The sequence below is a fragment of the Pseudochaenichthys georgianus genome, chromosome 11, assembly GCF_902827115.2.
Source record: "Pseudochaenichthys georgianus chromosome 11, fPseGeo1.2, whole genome shotgun sequence".
NCBI lineage: Eukaryota > Metazoa > Chordata > Actinopteri > Perciformes > Channichthyidae > Pseudochaenichthys > Pseudochaenichthys georgianus.
In genome coordinates, this window is record NC_047513.1 from 18,858,811 (window position 1) to 18,881,939 (window position 23,129).

The window sequence follows — 23,129 nt, forward strand, 5'->3', positions numbered from 1 at the left end:
TCCAGCCGGAGAAGCATGCGGCTGTAACGCGACTTCTGATTGGTTTAGGTTCTGCAGCGGATATGTGAAACTCACTCCCATTGGACAGCTGTACGAAGGCGGAGCCGTGCATGGCATTTCATTGATATAGCCTACAGCTGGTGGCTCCAGATTCACCACACGGACTGGAAGGGCTATGAAAGTGAGGAAGGCTTGATGTAGGGATTTTTAAAGAAGGCTCGAGAAGTGTTTTATTATTTTTTTAAAGGTGGCAAACCAAAGATTAACAGAATACACAGCCAAAATGCTCTGCCACGTTACTCGTCCGGATTCAGTGGTGATGGAAGTGGAAGTTGATGCGAAGGCGAACGGTGAAGACTGTCTGAATAAGGTAAACTGTGGTGGAGAACACATCACGTTTTGTTAATATAATACCTTTTTTAAAACGCAGTGTCATTGTCAACTATGGTAGCGATGATTTTGTTGCCTGGCGAAAGTTTAGATGTCCCTAAACTTCAGCTCAATTGTTAATTTGACTCCAATGTGTGGGTATACAGATTAAACGACGATGAATGCTAAATAAGATGTATCGGCTGCTTGACATAACATGAACTGTGGATATAATCTGTTAACACAACTATGGATACATCAGCCTTATTGTTGCACATGGGTACGCGGAAACAAAATGTTCTCCTGCGCCCATCGTGCCAACAACCAAACATCTGTTCAGGACAATGAAACCTTAGGATGTCGAGTCATTCTCGAAAAGCACGACTTGATGTACATGAAGGAAAGTTCTGATGCATTGTGGTAACACTGCTGTCGTTTACCGGCATGGCTTAGTCAGAGGCAGATGGCTTTGTCCAGGTTACTTGAGTTCATTCTTCTTCTGCCTTTTGTAGGCACTCAGCGTTCTCGCTACTTAGTTGCTTGCTGACATTTACCTATTTTCCTAAAGTGGACATAAACAGGGTGGCATGCGAACTTTTCCTTTCATCAATAGCCTTAAATTGTTTTTCCCCCCCACTTTTTAAAAAGCTACTTCAAATGCATGGCAACTTGCCGTGGGTATGAATGAGTTTTATCTCAGCCTCCGGGCTCCCTGCAGACCACCACCAGCAGTATAACCCCATGGCCGCTAAGGGGGCGTGGGATTGTGGGTTTGATGAGCCCCTTTACCCCGGGAGAGCCTCCAAGTTTACTTCAATCCTATCGTGTGCTTTAGAATATTGATGGGATTTATCTGTGAGAGTAGCACCAGGGGAGCAGAAATCCTAATGAACGAAGTGATAAAAGCAGCCCTATCTTCCTTCGCCTCTTACATCTCGCAAAAACTTTATTGATTCTCGGGAAATGTGTTGATTCTTGCCCCCCTATACTGGGAGATTAAAGCCAATATGTATAGTCCTCTTCAAGGACATTTAGACCTGCTGTAAAAACTCAAAATGTTGAGTGTAAAGTCAAAGAAAGATGCACTCTTCAAATAACTGATAAGATCCCTTTTTACTCATTTATTTTTTCAAAATCCGTTATGTGACCCTGTTTGTTAATAAATGTGCAATATAGATACCCGGCTGCTATATCTTCATAACTGTTTTTTGTTTTTTCTATTTTGTAAATTGTGTAATCTTTGTATAACAAATATATGCATGCTTCTTCGGTAACATTAAGCTGTCTTTGGCTCTTTTCTGCTGTAACACATGTACATTTCCCCTCTGTGGGACGAATAAAGGTATTCTGATTCTGATTCTTTGATCTCTTTCAGGTTTGCAGAAAGTTGGGCATAATTGAAGTAGACTACTTTGGGCTGCAGTTCACGGGCAGCAAAGGAGAGAACCTGTGGCTGAATCTGAGGAATCGCATCTGTCAGCAGATGGATAACGTGACGCCGTGTCGACTGAGGCTGAGGGTCAAGTTCTTTGTGGAGCCCCATCTCATTCTGCAGGAACAGACGAGGTTTGTTTACCATCTCACGTGCTTGCACAGACTTTGTTTGCATGCAACATGAACGTCTTCACATTTGTTTATGGGCCTATGAACAGATAAAGTTTCCACTTCCTGTTTGCAACATTATCTCACATCTGCTGAACCGCTTCAAATTCACCAGAAATCAAATCTAGATGTTTTTTTTTTATTGAAACACTTTTAGTAATGCATAAGACATGCAATAATGAGCACATGACGGAAAAACTAACTCGTTTCCACAACCTAATCTAATCACTGTACAATACAGTCGAATGCCCTGTAGTAACCTCTTCGCTGAGCCGGGGTTACTAAAGTTCGTTCTGGCAGGAAATGTGATCCAGCCGCCCTGGGGGTTTGTGTCGCTCTGCATCTGCCCCAGGGATCCTCTGTGCGACAGCCAGAACCTCTGTCACTGCCCCCATTCAACTCCAAATCACTTTTGTTGTGCTTTTTCTGTTTCAATTGTTTGTGGCCATTTTTGGTCTGAACAAAAGCACACTCCACTATTCGATTTTCTTTTGCAGATGCTGTATGGAAACTGAGATAGGCCTGTGTCTAGTGTTTTTTCCTTCATAGGATATTATCAATATGAGTCTCTGTATACATAGACATTTATAATCATGTTTGAACGCACCCGGATATACATTTTACGGATATTCTTTTCTGTGCTCTTTGAGAGATATTTTATCCCAGCTATATTTATTTTAGTAAAACAATAGCCAACCAAACAAAACTTCCCCTGGCAGTTTACACAATCATCTTAGCTTGAGGAAACAAAATATTCGAAACAAAATAACAAGCCTTGACGAGTCTAATTCCTGACTCGGCTATTCATGTCCTCAGTTTCACTTTAAAGTTATAAATAGCAATTGCTCTCGGAAACTGCCCAAAGACTTGTTTAACACAGTGTCTGTGTGATGCTGTGGATGTTATTCTCACCTCAGGTGGTGCCGTCATTGTTTGATACGGCAGGGTTGGAAGTTGGAACCATAGATGAGAAGGCAGGGCAGACTTTGGATGGGAATCTGTTTTGGTGGGCTGCTCTTGCCCCCTCTCTTTCACACTCAAACACAGCGTGCAACTAGAAGGGTTCATTAAACCGACATGTATCTGCCTCGGCCAGTAATTGCCTGGCATTCTGCTAAGCTCTGTTGTTCTCCACTTCACCACTGGCTCTCCTTCAGCTGTTTCTCTCATTGTGGCCTATATTCCACTTTTCCTTTTTTTTTTTGAAGAAGAAGAAGAAGAAAAAAAGTGAAAGTCACGGGGGAAGAGTGTGATCGTTGAAGACCCTTGCCTGCACTCTGAGCTCCACCAGATAAGCAGGGGTTATCAACTTGGCCTGCGGGGGTGGGGGTCATGGGGTTTGTTAAAAAAAGAAAAAAGAAAGTGAGATAAAGATGTTAGTTGGCAAGCAAGGGGTGCTGCTAATAAAAACTCACACATGGCACACACCAACATGCTGTCAAGTTATCAGTTTAATTTTGGCAGAGCCTTTCTGCCATCCATCTGCTCAGATGTGATTATAAGCAAGCTCAACACAGGGCGAGATGTTGACAATACACAGCAGGGGCATTTTGGGAAAACTGCTATATCATTTAAATGTGTTGTGAAATGATACATGGCATTTCTGCTGCTCTTTTCCTTTTCTTTAAGGTCCCATTTAACATATCCATGTTGTGGTCACCTTTGACCTACTTTAGGCTCCCACTGCCTCCATGTTCTGAGTGCAGGCATGCTTCCAGGCAGGCAAGCATGGCAAACGCATTGCACATTGTTAGTCACATGCCTCTTGAAATCAAATTCTTAAGTTGTTAATTTAGATATGACACAACACCGCCTTATCTACTCTCACAAACAATGTACATTTGTGAATGAGTTTTAAAAGTTAAAACCAAGCATGAGTCACTTCAGTATAAATGCTCAGAACGTACACACAGCAAAAAGGACTGCATGGTTCCACGACTCAGTAGAGCTGCGGGGAGGGCCTCTTTTTCAGCGCTCTCCTTATAGGCCTTATTACATAACCTGCAGTGCACAGAGCTGCTTATATAAGATGCTGTGTGCTCTGCTTCCACGTAAAGCCTCGCAGGTCACTTGCATGTTCTTGCTCACATGCAGCTGAATACTTGCTTACGTTTATCTTCCTTTTCTTTGGTAGGGTCTAATTTACCTCAAAACGGCACTATCCAGGATAACGTCATAGTATTTAAACCCATTTCCTAGACTCCATAATACCTTTGTAAACTTCTCACCTAGGTTTGGTTTCTACTACTGAAAAAAAGGCTGTATCTATTTAAGTTACACGGCTTAAGTTGAGCTTGATTCCATGGCAGCCGTATCCTCTGCTTCTAATACCCTATTTTCCTAATCTCATTGCTTAAGATTCTCACTCGCACAACTTTACCAAGCTTGTTTTATTAATCTCGTACATTTCCAAATTATTGTGTAAACACGTCTGATTTGCTCTGTGTTTCTGTGAGCATTCACTGATGGACACTTAAGGGGTTCTGTCCCAAGGGCCTCAACAAAACAGCCGTGTTATCTGCATTATTTAACCACACTTGCTAAGGGCTGCTTCTGCTTTAAGTATGTGAATGTTTTCCCTTCATTAGCACTTGTATTTAACATTCTGATCAGGCAAACATTGGATGTCCTGAAAGGGCAAAGCTGTTGGGACAGGATTTATTAGACGTCCTGATTGTTAACCTGTTTACCGCCCCATGGTTTAAGCTTATGTTTATCTGAAATCTAAACAAGGAGCCACATTAGTTTTAACCAATGAAAAATCATTATTAATAATTGTATTATTTGCATTTATTTTATTCCAATGAAGAGTTCCTTGTTCCACCAAGCAGGTGCTAGCTAATAACCTAATGCTAAGAAAACTAAAAGACAAGACATTTATTTCCCTAAATGGGACATAACGGTCTGGACATAATTCCACACTAGAATTATTTAAATCTAATTTTAAGAACTTTGCTATACTGATGTCATTGCTCTCACATGACACTGTGCCGTCCTTCTCACATCATCCCAGGCAGGTCAGAGACATGCAGGTCAGTGGTACTGGACTCTGGCTAGGCAGAGGTGAAAGGATGTGTTGACTTGCAACAGACTATTGATCTGTCCAGGGCGTTTCCTTGCCTTTCCCAGAGTGAATGGATTGGAGAGGTTTCAACTTAATGTAGCATTTGTAGAATAGATCAACTGAGAAAAATATTTTCTAATAAAAGGTTTGACTTTGCAGGGATGCCAACAATTACATTAATAATCATGAATAAAATGCAGCAGCAGTCGGAGAGTAACAATAGTATACTTGATATTCTGCACGATTCAGCGTAGTCATCGAGCTTTTCTACCAAAATCTCTGAAAAAACTTTCACGGTTATTTATTCCGGTCACACACAAGTTAAAATGTGTAACTAACTGTTGCAGGCTACAGACACAATCAAGCCAAAGATCACTCAAAAGCCTCTGGGCCTTCACCTCCCTTTCTTTATTGCCATGCTTCATTGTCGGTAATTAGTAGCTTTTAGCCTCCATAAGAGTTTGTTTCCTCCGGAACTGGAGTAACCTACCCTGATTTTCGTATTTAAAGTCATAACATTAGACCTTTCCGAATAACGACAGATTTGTTTGATTGCTGATCTTTAATCACTGTTTTACCATGCAGCACAGAGCACCAGCCTGTGACAGAAGGCAGTTAGCATCCAAACAGCTTCTTTGTTTTATTGCTGTACTGCTTTCAGTTCAACTTGGAACAGAGCAAAGGCACATGCTATTTAGAGCTTGACATTTGCAACTTTCTGATAAATAGCACAATGCTAAAACTTTTCTTTTTAAGTTGAACAGTCTGACTTTCCATTCAGCCCACACCATGGGGGAAGATATTCAACCGGGTCTACTATAGTTCATTGACCGCTAGTAACCTCACAGCACACAGCTCCTGGCAGTGTGTCATTTGACTCGCTTCCAAACCACATTGTTGAGAGCCCGACCGATGAGGTCTGAAACGCTTCTGGTGATTGGCTGGATGAGGTGCGGTCTCCAGGCAGAGGTGTTGGGTTTCAGTTTGTGGGGACGTTTTGTTCTTCTGTGAAATGAACAGGCTGACATTCTGCCTACTCGGGGAATAGACATTGAATTGGAGCAGAAATCATAAAAAGGAGACAATGGGTTTTATAGATGGGTGGAACAGACTAGAGAGGGTTTAGTTGACTTGGTAATGAGTGTCTGGTCTTACTTGAAAACCCACGCCTATTCCTCCTTTTTGTCTACGTGATATAAAACTTACAAAGATTTGTCACATTTCTATATAATAAATTGCTTAAAATGCCCTGAGCCTGCAGTTTGGGATTGTATCTGTTGTATTTATGGTTCAAAGACTTAAAACTGGAATAATCTGATCTCCTTAACTCAGCTCTGTAGCCACTGACCTATTTTGAAAACATTTAGTTTCCAGGGTGTTCAGGTCTGCTTTATTTGAGTTCTTCCAGCCAGGCTATCAGGAATTCAATCATTGTTGCAGCACTCAACATGACCTCCCTTTCCACTACAATCACTGTTTGAATAGCCTTTATGTCTCCTTTGCCGTTAGCTTTCCCCTCGGTATTTATGAATGTAAACAAGTAAGCCTCTTAAGACTTTGATTATGGTTTATCTCCCTTGTAGGAGCAATGCGATGGACGCAGTGTAATACACTAAAGCAGGGCACTGACTTGCAGTGTTCCATTTGTCTGGTCTGAAGAAAGAGGCGATGATGACTGCAGGGTTCACAGATGACTGTATCATGATGCATGTGTATGTGTCTTATAGTAAAGTGTGATAGTCAATGACATGGGGAATCCAACGTGCTGAATAACAGAAGAGTGGTCTAGCTGCTGGGGAAACAACTATGATCCTGATGCAGCATGGCATCCTCATGTCCCAACAAGAGACAGATTTCAAGTCATGAGATTCTGTTTAGCCTCGTCAGCATAAATAAAATGGTTCCAGACAAATCCAGTCACTTCAGATCAGTCGGCCTCGAATGGTGTGCCCACTTGGGGAAACATTTCCGAAAACATCAAAGCTAAAGTCTTTGAGTTCTGTGTAAACCAATCCATCTCAACCACCATGTTGAGAGAGAGAGAGAGATAAGATTCATGAACTGTTGTCTCTCCCAAGCCCTGGGTGTAGGGTGGACCTTGAAAATGCTGAGGCAGACTAACGGTTATCTGAGGTAAAGCTATCTGCTTTAATATAGAGGCAACAGAAGACGGCAGGGTAATCTGTACAAAACGGTTGCCCTTGTTGTTATTATAACAAGAGTTCTGCACTAAGCTTGTACCGAGAGCAGATGCAGTAGCATTATGTCTTCACCGGATCCTCAGTGGGATAAATTGTTACCCTCTGCTTATGAAGCAGCTGTTTGTTGCAGATTGTCATGTGTTTGTGTTGTTTGGCAGACTGAGTGCATATCTGATGCATCTCATTCAGCCCCAGGGAAGTCGGGGAGGAACAGCTATCGTTGAACTAAAGTTGCCGAACCTGTTCCATTCCACAGCTTATAATTGGTGATTTATTCCAAATGGAAATTGGAAATTGATTTTTAAACTTCGCTCAGCAAAGCAAACGCCCGTTTACACATGGGTGCCCGCATGAACCAGGAATGCATGAGTCAGGTGTCTTGCTCAGCAGCCTGGTGGACAAATGGTCCACATCGTCACAGATGGTTGGTACAGAGGAGCAGTTGATGTTAAAGATCATCAGTGGTGGAAGAAGTATGCAGATCTTTTACTTAAATAAAATTACTAATAACACACTGTAAAAATACTCAAGTACAAAATGACCTTGATGATGGATGTCAATGATCTTTTAATTGGCTAAATTAACCAACTAAGCTGTTATTGTACAATATTTCCAGTGAATTGTAATGGAGTTTAACTGTAAACATACAAACTAACATGTTCCTCATTATTGTACATACCGTACTTGAGTAAATGTACTCGGTACATTCCACTCCTGAAACGAGTCATTCTGCCGACGACGCCAAACTAACAAGCCAGGACTCGTTCTGAAGGAAGCTTTTTATGATATGAAATGGCTTGCTCACAGTAACCTGGATTGACATGTTCCAATCCCTGCATGAACTATAGTAACCTCCGCAGCCTTTCCCTGTAATAACCTGGAGGCAGACCTATTGTTTGCATCAGGCAGGTAGCTAACTAGCAGCGCTTCATCACATGGCGCCTGCTGGGCCTGACACAATAGAGATCAGTGTTTTTTTGTGTGTGCGCGTTCGAGGGAATGGGATGTTTAACACCATATCAAAGCAGTGTTTGTTATGCCTGAGGCTGGACCGCTATGGGGCTTCGTTGTTATGGTCTGGCTTTGTCAGGGTGGTGGAGACTGGCTTTGTTTGTGTGCCTCATAGCTGCTGTTGCTGCTCCTTGGAAGCACGTGCATATGTGTTCAGTGAGGTGTGCCTTGATGTTGCAAAACACAACTGTACATATTCTCTTATGCCCTCAGTTGTCCCTCAAGAGTCTGGCTTTGAGTCCCATAAGGAGACGGAGGAAATGTCAACTCCATATTGTTCCTGTATCTCCCACGAGCATCTCAACACTACGCATTTTCTATGTTTTCAAAACGCAATGAGTTGATATTAACTTAATAAAGGTGCGTTAAGCGCCGCCTTCCCCCTCCACTCAAGGGTCCCCTCTGAAATATCCTCAAGTCATGGTATGACCTGATTTGCACAAATGAAAATGTCTCTGTTCGCATCATGCTTCAAAGAGAACTGTAGCCTGAAGGAGTTTTCTTTTTCTTAGTCGGAAATAACAAGCAGTTTCTGGCGCATTCTGCTTTTAGTCGACCACATCAGGATGAGGTGGGCCAAAAACTCAACAGCCATTTTTTTTTTCTCACACATTACAATGTTCTACAAAAGAATCCTGTCTGCACAGCAAGCCAACATTATACTTTCATTTCTGCCATTGTCTGAGCTGAGTGTCTATAGATCAGGAGGGTTACACAAGGTCACTGCATCAGCACTGCTGCACTGGCTATTCAGGTATTGGATTTGAGATAATAACAGATGGCAAAGCCAGGATGTTAAAATGAAACCACTGAAGTCTACTGGCAAAACAAAAGATTTGCAGCCAGTAAACAACGTTTCCCAGTGACAAGCTGTCGGGCTGGTTTGTAGTCACAGAAGCAGCTGACTTAAGACTATCTTTTTAGGGTTGCTGTGTCATAGGTAATCTCAAGGAAGGATCAGTTTGGGTTACTCTAGTTCAACACTCTTCATGAAGGATTGAGTCATTCAGGTTGTTATTCCTTTTGACGTTTTGTCTCCTGCTGCTAGAAGGAAAGAATTCCTCACATCTTCTGGTCAAAACAATGGAAAGGACCTGCCATTGATTATTTGTGTTGAGCATTTAGCTGTTTTCCTTTTCTCATTTATTAGTTCAGCCCAAATGGTAACAATTGTTGTGTTTGACCAACGTTAATCTTTGAACTATTTTCCCAACTGTCAAATAAACACAGCTTTTTTTCCCAAACAATAATTCCAGTGACCAGTGGAGGCTTGTCTTGAAATAAGCATATTGCTGGAGTGTGGGGTAACAGCCACAGAGACATACAGGATGCCAGCCATTGTAACTCATTTCCATTAATGCGTTCATCTTCAGACTTGTCAAGGTCATGTATTGGCCAAGCAGATACAATTCAAGCACTTTTGCCTTCTGACTCACCATGTTAAAAGTCCAAGTACTTCCCCTACTGGGAGAAAAACTACTCTCCCCCCTCTCCACTTCCACCTTTAAAGCTGTCAATTCACACTTAAGGAAGTTCTTGTAGTTGTTTCTGAGGAAGAGATTGAAAAAGAGAAAGTATCTTTGTGGCCACCGACCAAATATCACAGTTGCTTTTCCCTCTGCTGCTCACACACCCCCCTGGCGCATGTGGTGCAATTCTGGCTCGGTAATGACCACCTGCTCCGGCCTATGTGCTCCAGATGCTCCGACTCCTCAGCTTTTACACATTAAGAAACGCAATGGCTGACATATGACTTCATCTCAAATATATACGTTGCCTTCGTTTGTTGACTTTATTAACCTAAATGGCAATTCAAAGATTTGGCATTTGACCAATGTATTCTTCTCTTCTCGTCCGACAGACACGTGTTCTTCATGCACGTGAAGGAAGACCTCCATAACGGGCACCTACGGATGGGCTCGGAACAAGCCGAGGAGCTGAGCTCGCTCCTGGCACAGGCAGAGTTTGGGGACTACAACCAAAACACAGCAAAGTACTGGTACTCCGAGCTGTGTGGAGAGGATCCCAGCACGGCCACCATGAACAGGTACATCACTCTTTAAGAGAAACAAACTAGAAAAGCATGGAGTAAATTCCATGAATGCATAACACGTTTTTCTTATTGCATTTCTGGCCCACAATCGTTCTGTTCTCTCCATTTTACCGTAATAAAACCTGCCCTGACTTGAAACCACCACTTATGACGTTGGGATTTTTATTTTACACAAGACAACTGGAATTTGAACACATAACCAATAGCCCCCTATACTGTACATACAGTACACGTTAACAAGCCCTGGCTAATAATTCAAACCTGTTCCCTCCTGAATCTCTGCCCCCTCCCATCTCTGAGGGAGATAGTCTATAAAGATATGATAAGTAAATAAAAGGTCTCGAATAATCTGATGTGGCAGCTGGTGTTCAAGGAAATGAGGACATGTAAGAAATCAAAATGCTACCCTGAACAACCAAAAAGCAACACAATGCTACGCTGAGTTTACCGGTGGTGGCTTTAATACATTTGCAGCCATTTTTTATAAAGTGAAGAGGTGAAAGACTTTGATTAGGGGTATATCTCACACTTGTTTTTTCAGCTAAGATGCGCACACACATACACACACACATACACACACACACATACATACACACACACACACACACACACACACACACACACACACGGATCAGTCAAACGGCAGCTGACAGGAGATCAGATAGCGTGTGTTTGCACAGTTTCACTAACAGAACCTCCATACTGTAAACCTTGAATGTTTTGCAAACAAGAATAGGGTAACATAGTTTTGCTACTGCAAGGTTTTGGAGTCCAAGAGCATGGATCCCATCGCATTGTGTAAAAACAGCAATGCCTGTCCCACCTACAACTTCTGGGAGATTATCTAAGAACTACTGCATTGTCTCTCTTTCCAGTTGCGGTCTGAATAGAGAGCCTTAAATAATACAGTAGGCAAGTTTATTTATATAGCACCTTTCAACACAAGGCAATTCAAAGTGCTTTCCAAAAATGAAACGCATTCAGAAACGTATAATAAAAAGGCATTTGAAAACACTCATTTAAAAGCAATATAAATGGCATTTAAAAATACTCATTTAAAAGCAAAGATAATAAAACATGAATAACAAAGGTACATGAATAAAAGTTACAGTGCAGTTTGAGATCTGAAATGTTTAGGTCAATCATTGCTAACTTTTTAGCAGAAATTGTTTTCTATGAGCTCACTTTCTTTTTTAACTTATCCTTTAGTTATTTCTAGTGTTTCATGCTAAACGAACTCGCCGAAACTATCCCTCTTTTTTAAATGCACATTAGTTAAGTTTACCTTTTTTGGTGTCCTCCAATTATCAAGCCTCCTCTCCCAACTGCTATAATAAAAATATTTGACATGTGCTGCATTGAAACAGACCTGCACTCACCTCCAGCCTGCTATGCATGCACTTCCAAAAAATGACTTTGATTACATCTGATAGAATAATCTCTATATTGTGGATTACTAGAATATTTTACTAGAGTAAAATACATATTACATTGGGTTTTAAAATCAAATGCAACTGTGGTTTTTTTATATACACAAAAGAGGTACCCAAAAAACACCTTGTATTACACTTATAAGAGTATACTCAAATTGTACTTGTACCACAGCTGGGCATTTGGGATATCCAGCAATTTTCCTGGACAGTCTGAAATCAGCAGGCTGTTACTATTGCTAAAATAACCTTTCAGCTAAGCTGCCCGAGTATTGATCTCATAAGTATAGTTGTCAGAATGAACCATTTTAGCATCAGTTCTCTGCCTGAGGGCGTGTTAACTTTGACAGCTGAAACACTCGTGTGTTATTTATCCTGCTCGTATAATACTCCCGCCACACCGGTTGCACCATGGTAACAATGTGATCTGTACGCTAAAGCTTGCGTCAGAACGATATTTCCAATCTGAGCTTTAAAGCTAAATAAACTCAAAGGGTTTTCTTTTTTTCCTTTGTCTCCCCACCGTCTCCCTGTGCAGCATCATTTCCAGACACAAGGCTCTGGAGGGTTTGGGCCCGGGCTCTGTGGAGTACCAGGCCCTGCAGCTGGTCTCCTCTCTGGAGCATTACGGCGTGGAGTGGCACTGGGCGCGCGACGCAAACGGCCAGCGGCTCGCCATTGGAGTCGGCCCTGAAGGCATCGCCATTTGCAAGGAAGACTTCAGTTTAGTCAACAGGTATGTTTCAACGAGACGAATGCAATTAGCTCTGTGTATTTGTATACTAATAGTACTCTTCATGTTGCAGATATACATATTTTTGGGTTTTAGGACAGAATGTGTTATTGAAGAATATTCACCATGTAATGGTTTCTTCTCATTTTGCTCCATCTTTAGAATAAGCTATCCAATCATCCAGATTGCAACCCAGTCGGGGAAGAGTGTGTACTTGACGGTAACCAAGGACACAAATGACAGCGTGGTGCTTTTGTTCAAGCTGATCAGTAACCGGGCAGCCAGCGGTCTGTACCGAGCCATTACAGAGACACACGCCTTCTACAGGTGAGAGATAAACAACATACTGTATTCAAACCCAGATCAATGACTAAGGCTATATTCAAGCCTTTTAATAACTACTCAATGTTCCACTGCCTTACTTAATTAAAGGTATCATATAGACATGTGGTGAACCAAGATATCAATTAAAATATATAAGCTTCTCAGTGGATTTCTGTTTTTCTTCATGTCTGTTTACGCTCTTCGCTCCAGCTGTTAGTCATTCATAAACCTGACCTTAAATGTGTTGTGTGCACATTTGTTCTGCTCTATTTAGCACCTAGTTGCTCCAGAGTATGCACTCTCACACAATTGTACACATTGACTAACTGCTGGTACAAATTCTGCAAAGTGGGACCCATAAAACCTGTAATAGACCTGATCAGTGTGCATGAACAGGGAGATCGTGCCGGGCCATCTTTAGTAGAGTCGGAGAGATTTGAGTCTGTCTGCAGTTTGCAGTGAGCAGGAACAATTGAAATGGCTGAGCTATGAAATTGTTGTCAGTCAGTCACAAAGGTACAAAAGACAGCCCTGCCCTTTAGTTTCAGGGATGGGTTTTAGCTCAGTCTGGAAGGAATGTCTTCTTCCTGCTTTCTCAGAAACAAATGTGTATCTCACAGCAGTGAAGCTGGCCCGCAACAGGATGCACATGAGTTGCCTGGATATTAAGTGCAAATGGAGTATTGGATAAACAGACATAGCCTCCACAGTTTGGGGAAGAAGAGGCTGTACATGTATATTCAATTTAATAATCCACTCCTGGCACAATTAATGTATATATAATATCCTGCTTTATATTTTGTTGATGTATATTTTTTACTTTTTTTTAATGCCATTTTCTATTTTGGATTGTTTATTTCTAGTCTTTTAATTTCTCTTATGTACTAGGCCTATACCTTGTCTTTTTATGCTGCTGCAACGCAAACATTTCCCAAATTGGGATCAATAAAGTACTTAAATGTAAAATGTTCCAATGCTCTGATTTTGCTGACTGTAGAAGTCATGTCTTATCATTTTTGTAATCACATCTTATTTCATTTCTAGGTGTGACACAGTAACCAACGCAGTGATGATGCAGTACAGCAGAGACTTTAAGGGCCACCTAGCTTCCCTTTTCCTCAACGAGAACATCAACCTTGGCAAGAAGTACGTCTTCGACATCCGACGCACCTCCAAGGAAGTGTACGACCAAGCCCGCCGCGCCCTCTACAACTCGGGGGTCGCTGACCTGGGCTCTGGCAGCGGCGAGCGCTCCTCTCCATCACGCTCCCCCAGCCGAGACGACCCCCAGGACGAGGGGCTGGACTGCGGCAGCTGCCAGCAGAGCAGAGCGCTGCAGGAGCGGCTGCAGAAGCTCCGGGAGGCTCTGCTGTGCGTGCTCTGCTGCGAGGAGGAGATCGACGCTGCGTTCTGCCCCTGCGGACACATGGTGTGCTGCCAGACCTGCGCAAGCCAGCTGCAGGTGAGACTGCTGTTCCCTCTCTGCGTGTCCACCGGGAAGACTGATGACTTTGTTTAGAAACCACGTTGGTAAATGATGATAAATCATTAGTGCGGTTAGCATTTCCACTCGTCATATTCACTGAGAAATGACCACTGCTGGTATTTGCTAGATTCAAAGGTTTTATATGTGCAAAGCTACAGTGTAGACATGGCAATGGAAATCTTCTGACCTGAGCTCCTCCAACAATCCAACACATAATGTACAAAAATAAAAAGCAGTGCAAAAAGTCTATACATGTAAATATGATATGTACAAGAACGGAATATAAAATAATGTAAATGAAGACTAAATTAAATATGGTTTATTGTGTGGATAACAGGCTGTCCGTGGGGTCTTAAAAAGTATTACAAGTTGATAAATAAATTTAGCGAAAATGAAGGCTATTAAAAAGTATTAAACGGCATTTTCCAAGGTGTTACATTTTGTAGCTTGTTTTCAATAAGTATATACATTGTCCAAAGAGGTTGTATTCTACAGTGTGCCTGAATGTAATCATTGCGTAGGTGTGTGATTCTGTGTAGTCAACACCACCTTAGAAGCAGTATTTTATTAAAGTGAAGGTTGCTTTGTTTTCCGAAAGCTCTTTAATACTTTTTAAGTTTTAACTTCAATCCTTTTTTATAGTCCTCTGAGCAACATCCAAAGCTCTGCTTGCTCTCCGCTCACCCCTCACTTAATCAGCTAAATGTTGCCCCTCTTTCTGAAGGGTGTGTGTGTGTGTGTGTGTGTGTGTGTGTGTGTGTGTGTGTGTGTGTGTGTGTGTGTGTGTGTGTGTGTGTGTGTGTGTGTGTGTGTGTGTGTGTGTGTGTGTGTGTGTGTGTGTGTGTGTGTGTGTGTGTGTGTGTGTGTGTGTGGCAGCCAGGCAGACCTTACTTCCATTTACTAAGAAACATGAGTCAGTAGAAACTCGAGGGGAGAAGGAGAGTTCCACAGCTTTCAGCGTGATTATGGAAGCTGTTTTCCCATTATAGCAATCCATTACAAGCTTTCCTGATTTTAATATTAGCTTGTGTTCTGAAGGAGATTTGCCAGCATGTCCTTCAGTCTTAACATTGGCTTGATGACCCGAGTGGTGACTCATTAGTTGCCTTGATAGCAGTCAACAGTCCTCTCCACGACTCATTTGATTGGAGAGCAAGTTTCCGTGACACCGTGATAATGGTTACTTATTTTGTTAGCTTGCCTTGCGCCTTTAACTTTTGCTGGCTTTGACACATTTGGCTTAATGTCACGCGTCTGCTGGGAAATGTGTGTTGACCCGATTTGTCACATTGTTAACTTGTTTTCTTTCTTGGAAGTGGCCAGGAAATGTGTTTGAGGGCTTTATTGTCTCATGATCCCTTTGATAAGCATAGACAAATATATTACCAAAGGTTTGTGGGACGGTAAAAGAGTTCACGTACTGTATTAGTTGAACCACCTCAAATGTCCTTAATGTGAGTAAACAAACAAACACCCGATGCTTACTACTTTTCTCTTTCCTGTCCCTCAGCTGTGTCCCGTGTGTCGGTCGGAGGTGGAGCACGTGCAGCATGTCTACCTGCCCACCTGCACCAGCCTGCTGAACCTGGCGCTGACCGACAACCACCAGCACCGCAGCCCCCCCGCACCCATCCACAGAGAACTGGCTTCTCCGCACAGCTGCTCTGCAACAGAGTACGAGCACAAGGTCTACCACACATAGAGACAACTCCACCAAACTCAATTACGAACGCTTTGAAGCAAAACCAGCCAGATTGAGGTTTCCCGAAAGAAGAAACATTCCTCGTCCATCCGTGTTTCCTTCCCGGAATCCAAGAACTACCAAACATTCAGAAGCTCGTGAGCATATTCAAAGATGGACACACTCAAACCACTCCCTCAACTAGTGTGTGTGTGTGTGTGTTTTATTGTCATTTCCCTTTGGATTGTCACTTTGTCTTGTTGGTTCTTAGTATTTGTTTGCATGTCATCTGTCCAAATCTTATTTTAAGACGGCCACAAGATGATTTTAGATTAGGCTCTTATTGTCCTCTAAGTTATTGCATCAGTTGACCTGGTACAGAATTGTTTTATTCATTTGTTTTTTCTTCGTTCCATATCAGACTCCTAGCCCCAGAACCATATCGTAAAAGTATGTGCTTAGAAATGCCTAACACATTACCCGTCTTTATTTTAACGATTTGAAATTTTAAAGCTTCCGTTTTTGGATTTGAGAACTGCATTTTATGTATAGTGAAATCTGTTTTTAATCCACATTTAATTTCTTGTTCTTCATGTTCTCTATGCCAATTAGGGGGTCTTTGGAGGCTAAGCAGCTGCTCAGGGTGTATCGGTGCATACTAATCGTGCTAAGGCCACTATGGTCCAGTTTTATGTGATCTCTAGATTAAATGCGGTTCTTTTAGCAAACAGAAATGTGACCTTGAGTGTGAAATGCAGTATCTTACTTTCCCAAAGGATGTTGGATTTTTCCAACAGCAGCTGCGTCCTCTAAAAACCTCAGCTATACATTTCTTTCTCGAGGGTGTACTATTGAGTTCCTGTTTCGATATTTTTTAAAAGGGTACTAGGAGATCTGTCTGTGCAATACTTGCTTGCTTTTTGAAAAGCTTTTCAGTTTTATTTAATTTCAAAAGACTATTTAAGAAACAAAAACATTGTCACTTTACCAAGGATGTTTGTAGAGGGATTGGCCTTAATGTAGCAGTGACATCGTGTTTATACATTTTCCACAGACTTTTTTTCTGGTAAGAAAAGGAAAACCTTTATTTCTTTGACGCTGACTCGATTAAGCTCAGTCACTGCAGGGGAAGGACTTTTATTTTTCACATTGTGCAAGTAGCGATTTGTTTCTGTTTTCTGAAGCAAAAGCCACCAGAAATAAATCCTTTTTATATATTCTGTTTTTTTAACAAGAGAAAGTATTAATAAAGTTTTTAAAAAACAAACTGCATTTGTCTGACATTATTGCATGTTTTGTCAAATAAAAAAAACCTTGACTGGAAGGCTGTGGAGCCGAAGATCACTGGGTGAAATGGATAGGAAAAAAAACGAATTTGTCTTTATTTCCTTTTATAACCTGCCTTGTCTTGTGAAGGCAAAATACGGCATGTGTTCATCTCCTTGGGACTGAGATAATCCCTCAAATAGCAGAAAAGAAAAAACATTCCGTTTGGTAAAAGTGCTCACACATGTCTACCAAGGCCATGAGTCTTTTCTAAAGCTTTAAATGGGTAAACAAGCAAAAAGAAGTTGAATAACTGCACTTGGCTGACAAGTCATTTCTGTCACGACACTCAAACACTCACGTTGTTCCCTTAAACCGATTTACTGACAGTCAAACTGCTGTCAAAATATTCTCTGTAGATTAAGTCTTTATTTATATATTCTGTTTCTTAACAAGAAAAGGTATTACGGTTTTGTTTTTTTAAACCTGGAATCCCCTTAGTCAAACTGCTGTTGACATCATACTGTTGGTTTAAATTTGCAAAGCTGTCTCGATAAGTCAGTTAACCTGCGGTCTTGAAACAATCTGGCTCTTGTGGTTTCAGAGGACACTTGGTGAGAAGAGAAAGGGCACAACGTGTTTTCTTGTCAAATGTCAGGCTGTGTGGAGCAACTACCTGCTGTGACTCTCCCCTCTCTCCAGCCCCCCAGGTGAATCCCACTCTGAAAGGTCAACACGTCCTTTGTCACTGTCAAACTAGGAGAGATAATTGAGACGAAACAGAGACTCCGTTTGTTGATTAGAAATGACGAGCTCCACTGGACTGTGATTATAATGTCTGCTAATCATCAGTGCAGCAGCAATTGATGAGTCAGACTTCAAATCCTGTCTCTGAAGTTTGAACCCCTCTTTTTTCATGACCCTTTGGATGAGGATACTTCTCTTTCTCTCCCCTATCTTTTTCTTCCTCTCATGCATCACTGCTATTAAACACACTCCAAGGACACTGATGACAGCAAGGAGGGAGAGACCTTTGAGCGCTGTGAAGTCAGTCAGCCAGCCAGGCAGAGCTCAAGTATCATTGCAGGTTGTAGTATAAGATTTGTTTTATCTTAAAAGTTCAACTTTAACCCAGGAACACAAGTAAACAAAATGGAACATCTGTAAATTGGACACGCTGCAGCCTGAGAACAGTGACACATGTTCAAATCAATCAACTGACACAGATTCACATGCATGAACAGCCACAACCGGGGCCAAACTGGTCAGGCCACGACCCCTCTCTGCTCTGATTCTCTGCCTGACCCAGTCTCAAAGCACAAGCAGGAAAACTATCAGTCATATCAGGATACAGGTGGATAAGCTTATCGTATTATGTCTAGAGAGTGCAGTGGAAAAACATGGAAACACTGCAGAGACGTTAAGCTCTTTCACATTTGAAAACATGAGAACATGTTGTGTTGTCACACACTAATCCGAAACGTAGCTACAATACCACACACAACTGCATTAATCTCTTGTTGAAAATATCCAACAGAAAATGGATTTTGCAGTGGGTGGTGACCGGTGGTGACATGGAGGCAGAGAAACATAGAAAGGGTTTTTTATTCAAGATTGAGGATTTTTGTGTTTGCATAATCTGTGACATACTTGTGCTTTAATAGAATCATGTTGTAATAAAAGCCTGCTAATATTTGGGGCATTTACAACCCTTTTAAAGATTTGAAACAAATAAAAATGAATTTAAAAAAAACAAACATGATATATCAGACGGTTTACAGTATATATTTAAATATTTTGCCCCCAAAAAAATTCACAAACAATTATTTTTACTGTATCAGATTGTATTGGCATTCTTTTGCAAATGCCCATTTTCTCCTTTGGATGTAGCCAAGAGCAAAAGTCAATAAAATGGGATTTGTGACCCAATTTTCTATCTGACTATGACTGAGCTGCTGTACATTTTGGTAATGCCGGATTAAAAGGGTTAAAAAATAACAGTCCTGTCAGGGTTGTGCTGTGTTTGAATATAAACGGCACAGGCTGAAAAACACAGGAAGGTGTTTCAGGGGATGAATTATTAAATGGAAGAGGAATGTAGTGATGACGCAGGCAGTAGCCATTTCCTTCAGCCATTTCCTTTAAATAAATCCCTTGTTGTAAATATATTCAATTAAGAGATCCCCATATGTTTTTGTCCTGTACAGAAAGCTTCCTTTGCGTCCACTGCCAAACGCAGGCAGGATGTTCTGAGCAGCAGCCATTACTGAGGAATTAGTTCTCAGTGCGCATCTATCAGAGCCAAATCCATGACAGATTTATGATTTATGATTGTTTACTTCAAACCCAATGTTGACGGGGAATAAGAGTTACATTTGGGACACGTCGAAATAACAATCACATTTCCACCAATTATGAAAGAGCTGCTGATGATAATGTGGAGACCATCTGAGGCTTGTGTCTTGACCACTGCATGGTGGTTAGGGTTGGGCACTTGTTTATGACTTAGAACACATGCTTTAGAATTAGGCTGAGCATGTACACTCCAGTTATATAACAAGCTGATGTTATGAAGCACAAAGAAGAGGAGAGAATAAAGTAAGTGTTGCTCCTTCCCCTGCATATCAAACCGTGTCTGAGCATGCTTTCTTCTAACCCTGTGTGTGACCTACTTCTCCAGAGCTGGAGTTTGTTATTAATTGTACATGGATGCCTGTTTAAGTGTAGTCCAAGCAGGAGCCTGAGAGAGAGTAAGCGCTCCACATTCAGCTTGATGTTGTCTGCTGCATTTATTTTCCAGTTCATCACTTCAAAACTAGAAACCGCACACAGTGTACATTCCCTGATGCAGGAGGTTCTTCTTCTCCCCCGTTACCTGAGCAACTCAGGTAGAAAACAAATAGAATATTTAAGTTCTTATCATTTCAACTCATGCCAGGAAAAAGAACATCAAAGATTCTCAACAACTTCACCCACACGCTGCCATGTGGATTTCACATCTGCTCGGCCCAATGACACACTGCCAAGGGAAACGCAGCTCTCCGAAAGTGTTAGGGATAACTTCCCTCTGGGCACACAGAGCCCGCCTCCTGATGGTAACTGAATACAGGGCCCAGTGTGTGTGTGTGTGTGTGTGTGTGTGTGTGTGTGTGTGTGTGTGTGTGTGTGTGTGTGTGTGTGTGTGTGTGTGTGTGTGTGTGTGTGTGTGTGTGTGTGTGTGTGTGTGTGTGTGTGTGTGTGTGTGTGTGTGTGTGTGTGTGTGTGTGTGTGTGTGTATGCTGTGCATGCCAAGGTTTTCGAAGAGCGTAAACAGCCTGCCAGTGCCAGTACAGGCTAAACAATATTCACCATGCAGAGTATTTATGTGTTGTCATTAGCACATCTACTTCACTATGTGATGATGAAGTCTGGTGCTAATATATACCTCAGGACATGTTAACATCTTAAAATGGGAGGACAAGGTTGTTTTAATGACTTATTAGCCTATTTCCACATTATGAATGACAGCAAAAGGTAACTAACCCTCTGGAGTCTAAGGGTATTTTCTTGAATTTTTGATGTTTTCTTAAATCCCCTTTTAAATGTATTTCTTCTGACATGGCACCCCATGTGTTAAATATCAAAATGTTCAGGACAATCTCTGGTATTGCTATATATGCAAATTACTCACCTTAGAGCACTGTTTGATGAGATAAGTAGCTCAAAAGCTTAAAATGTTACATCCGATTTTCGGAAAATCGGATGTAATGTGATCGAAATGTTTTGGTGTTTTAGATTTGGTTACCAAAGTCTTAGGATCACAAAAGCAGTGAAATATTTGAATGTGTTATTCATGTCTAAAATGAAAACAATTTAATTCGAATTTTGAGTAAAACAAGTGTTTATCACTCTACTTTCACCACAGCAGGGACTGAGATACATTAGGACTGAATAATGACTTCATATTACATACCAAGGTTCATGTGATGTGTACAAATACAAATTGAGCATTCAACCTTTTTTTTTCAACCAACAATTTATTATAAATATGTTTTTTTCAACCAACTATTTATATAAATATAAGAAACTGGAAAATCTAACTATTTACAATATTGAACATCAGAACCTTCAACCAACTATTCATTATAAATGTCAAGACAGTGTCAAGGTCTTTGTCTGTCTTCCAAGACAGTGTGTCTGACTGCTGTGTAGGTGGGGGTGATGGTGCATGGGCTGCTGTGTAGGTGGGGTGTACAAGTGCTATACGAGACCTCCACAAGACCTCCTTGCTGGCTGGGTTGAAGGTGATGGCTGTGGTGGAGCCTTTGTGCTGAGGTGTATCTTGACCTGGTGGCAGCCGCAGATGGAGATGGAGGTGGAGGCAGCTGTAGTGATGCTGGTCTGCTGGTCTTTGGTGGTGATGGCTCTGGTGAAGGCCCTTGAGCCACAGTAGATCTTGACCTGGGGGCCGGCACAGATGGATGTTGTGGCTGCTGGATAAACGCCGCCTGTGGGCCACTAGGCCCAGACAGCTGTGAAACATCTCTGTAAAACAAATAAAAATGTAGGACAATAATTACAACTAATTTCATTGAAATAAAGTTCAAGTAAAATGTTGCTCAAGCACAAATAACAATGCACACATAAAAAGAAAGTTTGGGAGGTTGGAAAAGGAGTCTCTCTCGATCTCACACACACACACACACACACACACACACACACACACACACACACACACACACACACACACACACACACACACACACACACACACACACACACACACACACACACACACAGGTATTTCCAGTTACTTTACATTCAGTATAAAATCACAGACACACATATACATAGGCTACATCTGATTACAAAGTCTCATCTGTACAGGACGGTAAAATAATAACAGGCACACATAAATAAATCTATGACAGTCTCATCTGTACAGAACAGTATGATAAAATAATCGATGGCAAAAACATGTCACTGTAAATGTTTGTCTCCGTTGTGGGACGAATAAATGATTAATTTAATCATCTACACATGTAATCTCACTTTTACACACCAAAATAACGTTAACACAGAGTAAACGTTTGCTAATGGAGTCTATTTTGTCCCAAGAAAAAGTTCATGACTATCGATAACAAATATATATCAATAAACCTATTGTTCATTTTCGCGGTATTCCCCACACATTGCCAGTACACTATTACTGTAATATTTACACTTACCCATGTCCAAATGGATCCTTGTTGTTGTCTTTGTGTTCTTCTTTTTCAGTGGAGCGTCCACCGACAACAACCTAGTCTTAAGTTTGTAGAAAACAAGTACAAATACTTAGAATGGAACTCCACAAGTTAAAGTATTAGTTATATATTAAATGTTGGTGTTTTCCACATCTAAGTAAACACCTGCAGCGCTACATACCATCTATGTTTGTCATTCTGCCAAGTGTCTATAAATGTCTGGATGTGAACAAAACAACAGACTGAGGACTCATCACCTGAACTAACTAAATCAGTACAAAATGTCAGGCAATCAATCAATTGTTGAGATGTTTCAGTCCAGACTAAAGGAGTGGGTGACTCCCTCAGTGCCATCACAAGTGCCACTCTGATACCACGAGTACTGAATGTCAGATCACAACAATCAATCAATCAATCAATCAATCAATCAATCAATCAATCAATCAATCAATGTTTATTTATATAGCCCAATATCACAAATGTTACATTTGTCTCAGTGGTCTTCACAGTGTGTACAGAATATCAGTATGACAATACGACACCCTCTGTCCTTAGACCCTCACATCGTACAAGGAAAAACTTCCAAAGAAAACCCAGTTTAATGGGAAAAATGGGAGAAACCTCAGGGAGAGCAACAGAGGAGGGATCCCTCTCCCAGGACGGACAGACGTGCAATAGATGCCGTGT

At 41.4% G+C, this 23,129-nt stretch overlaps 1 protein-coding gene across 1 annotated transcript; it reads left to right on the forward strand.

The window, feature by feature from the left end:
* The first annotated feature begins 123 nt into the window (after positions 1-123).
* On the forward strand, positions 124-17,221 carry mylipa (myosin regulatory light chain interacting protein a). Its single transcript, XM_034094942.2, has 7 exons — positions 124-370; positions 1,745-1,935; positions 10,109-10,294; positions 12,269-12,466; positions 12,626-12,790; positions 13,832-14,249; positions 15,784-17,221. The coding sequence occupies exons 1-7, from the start codon at positions 284-286 to the stop codon at positions 15,973-15,975; spliced, it is 1,437 nt and encodes a 478-aa protein (XP_033950833.1). The 5' UTR covers positions 124-283; the 3' UTR covers positions 15,976-17,221.
* The last annotated feature ends 5,908 nt before the right edge of the window (positions 17,222-23,129 follow it).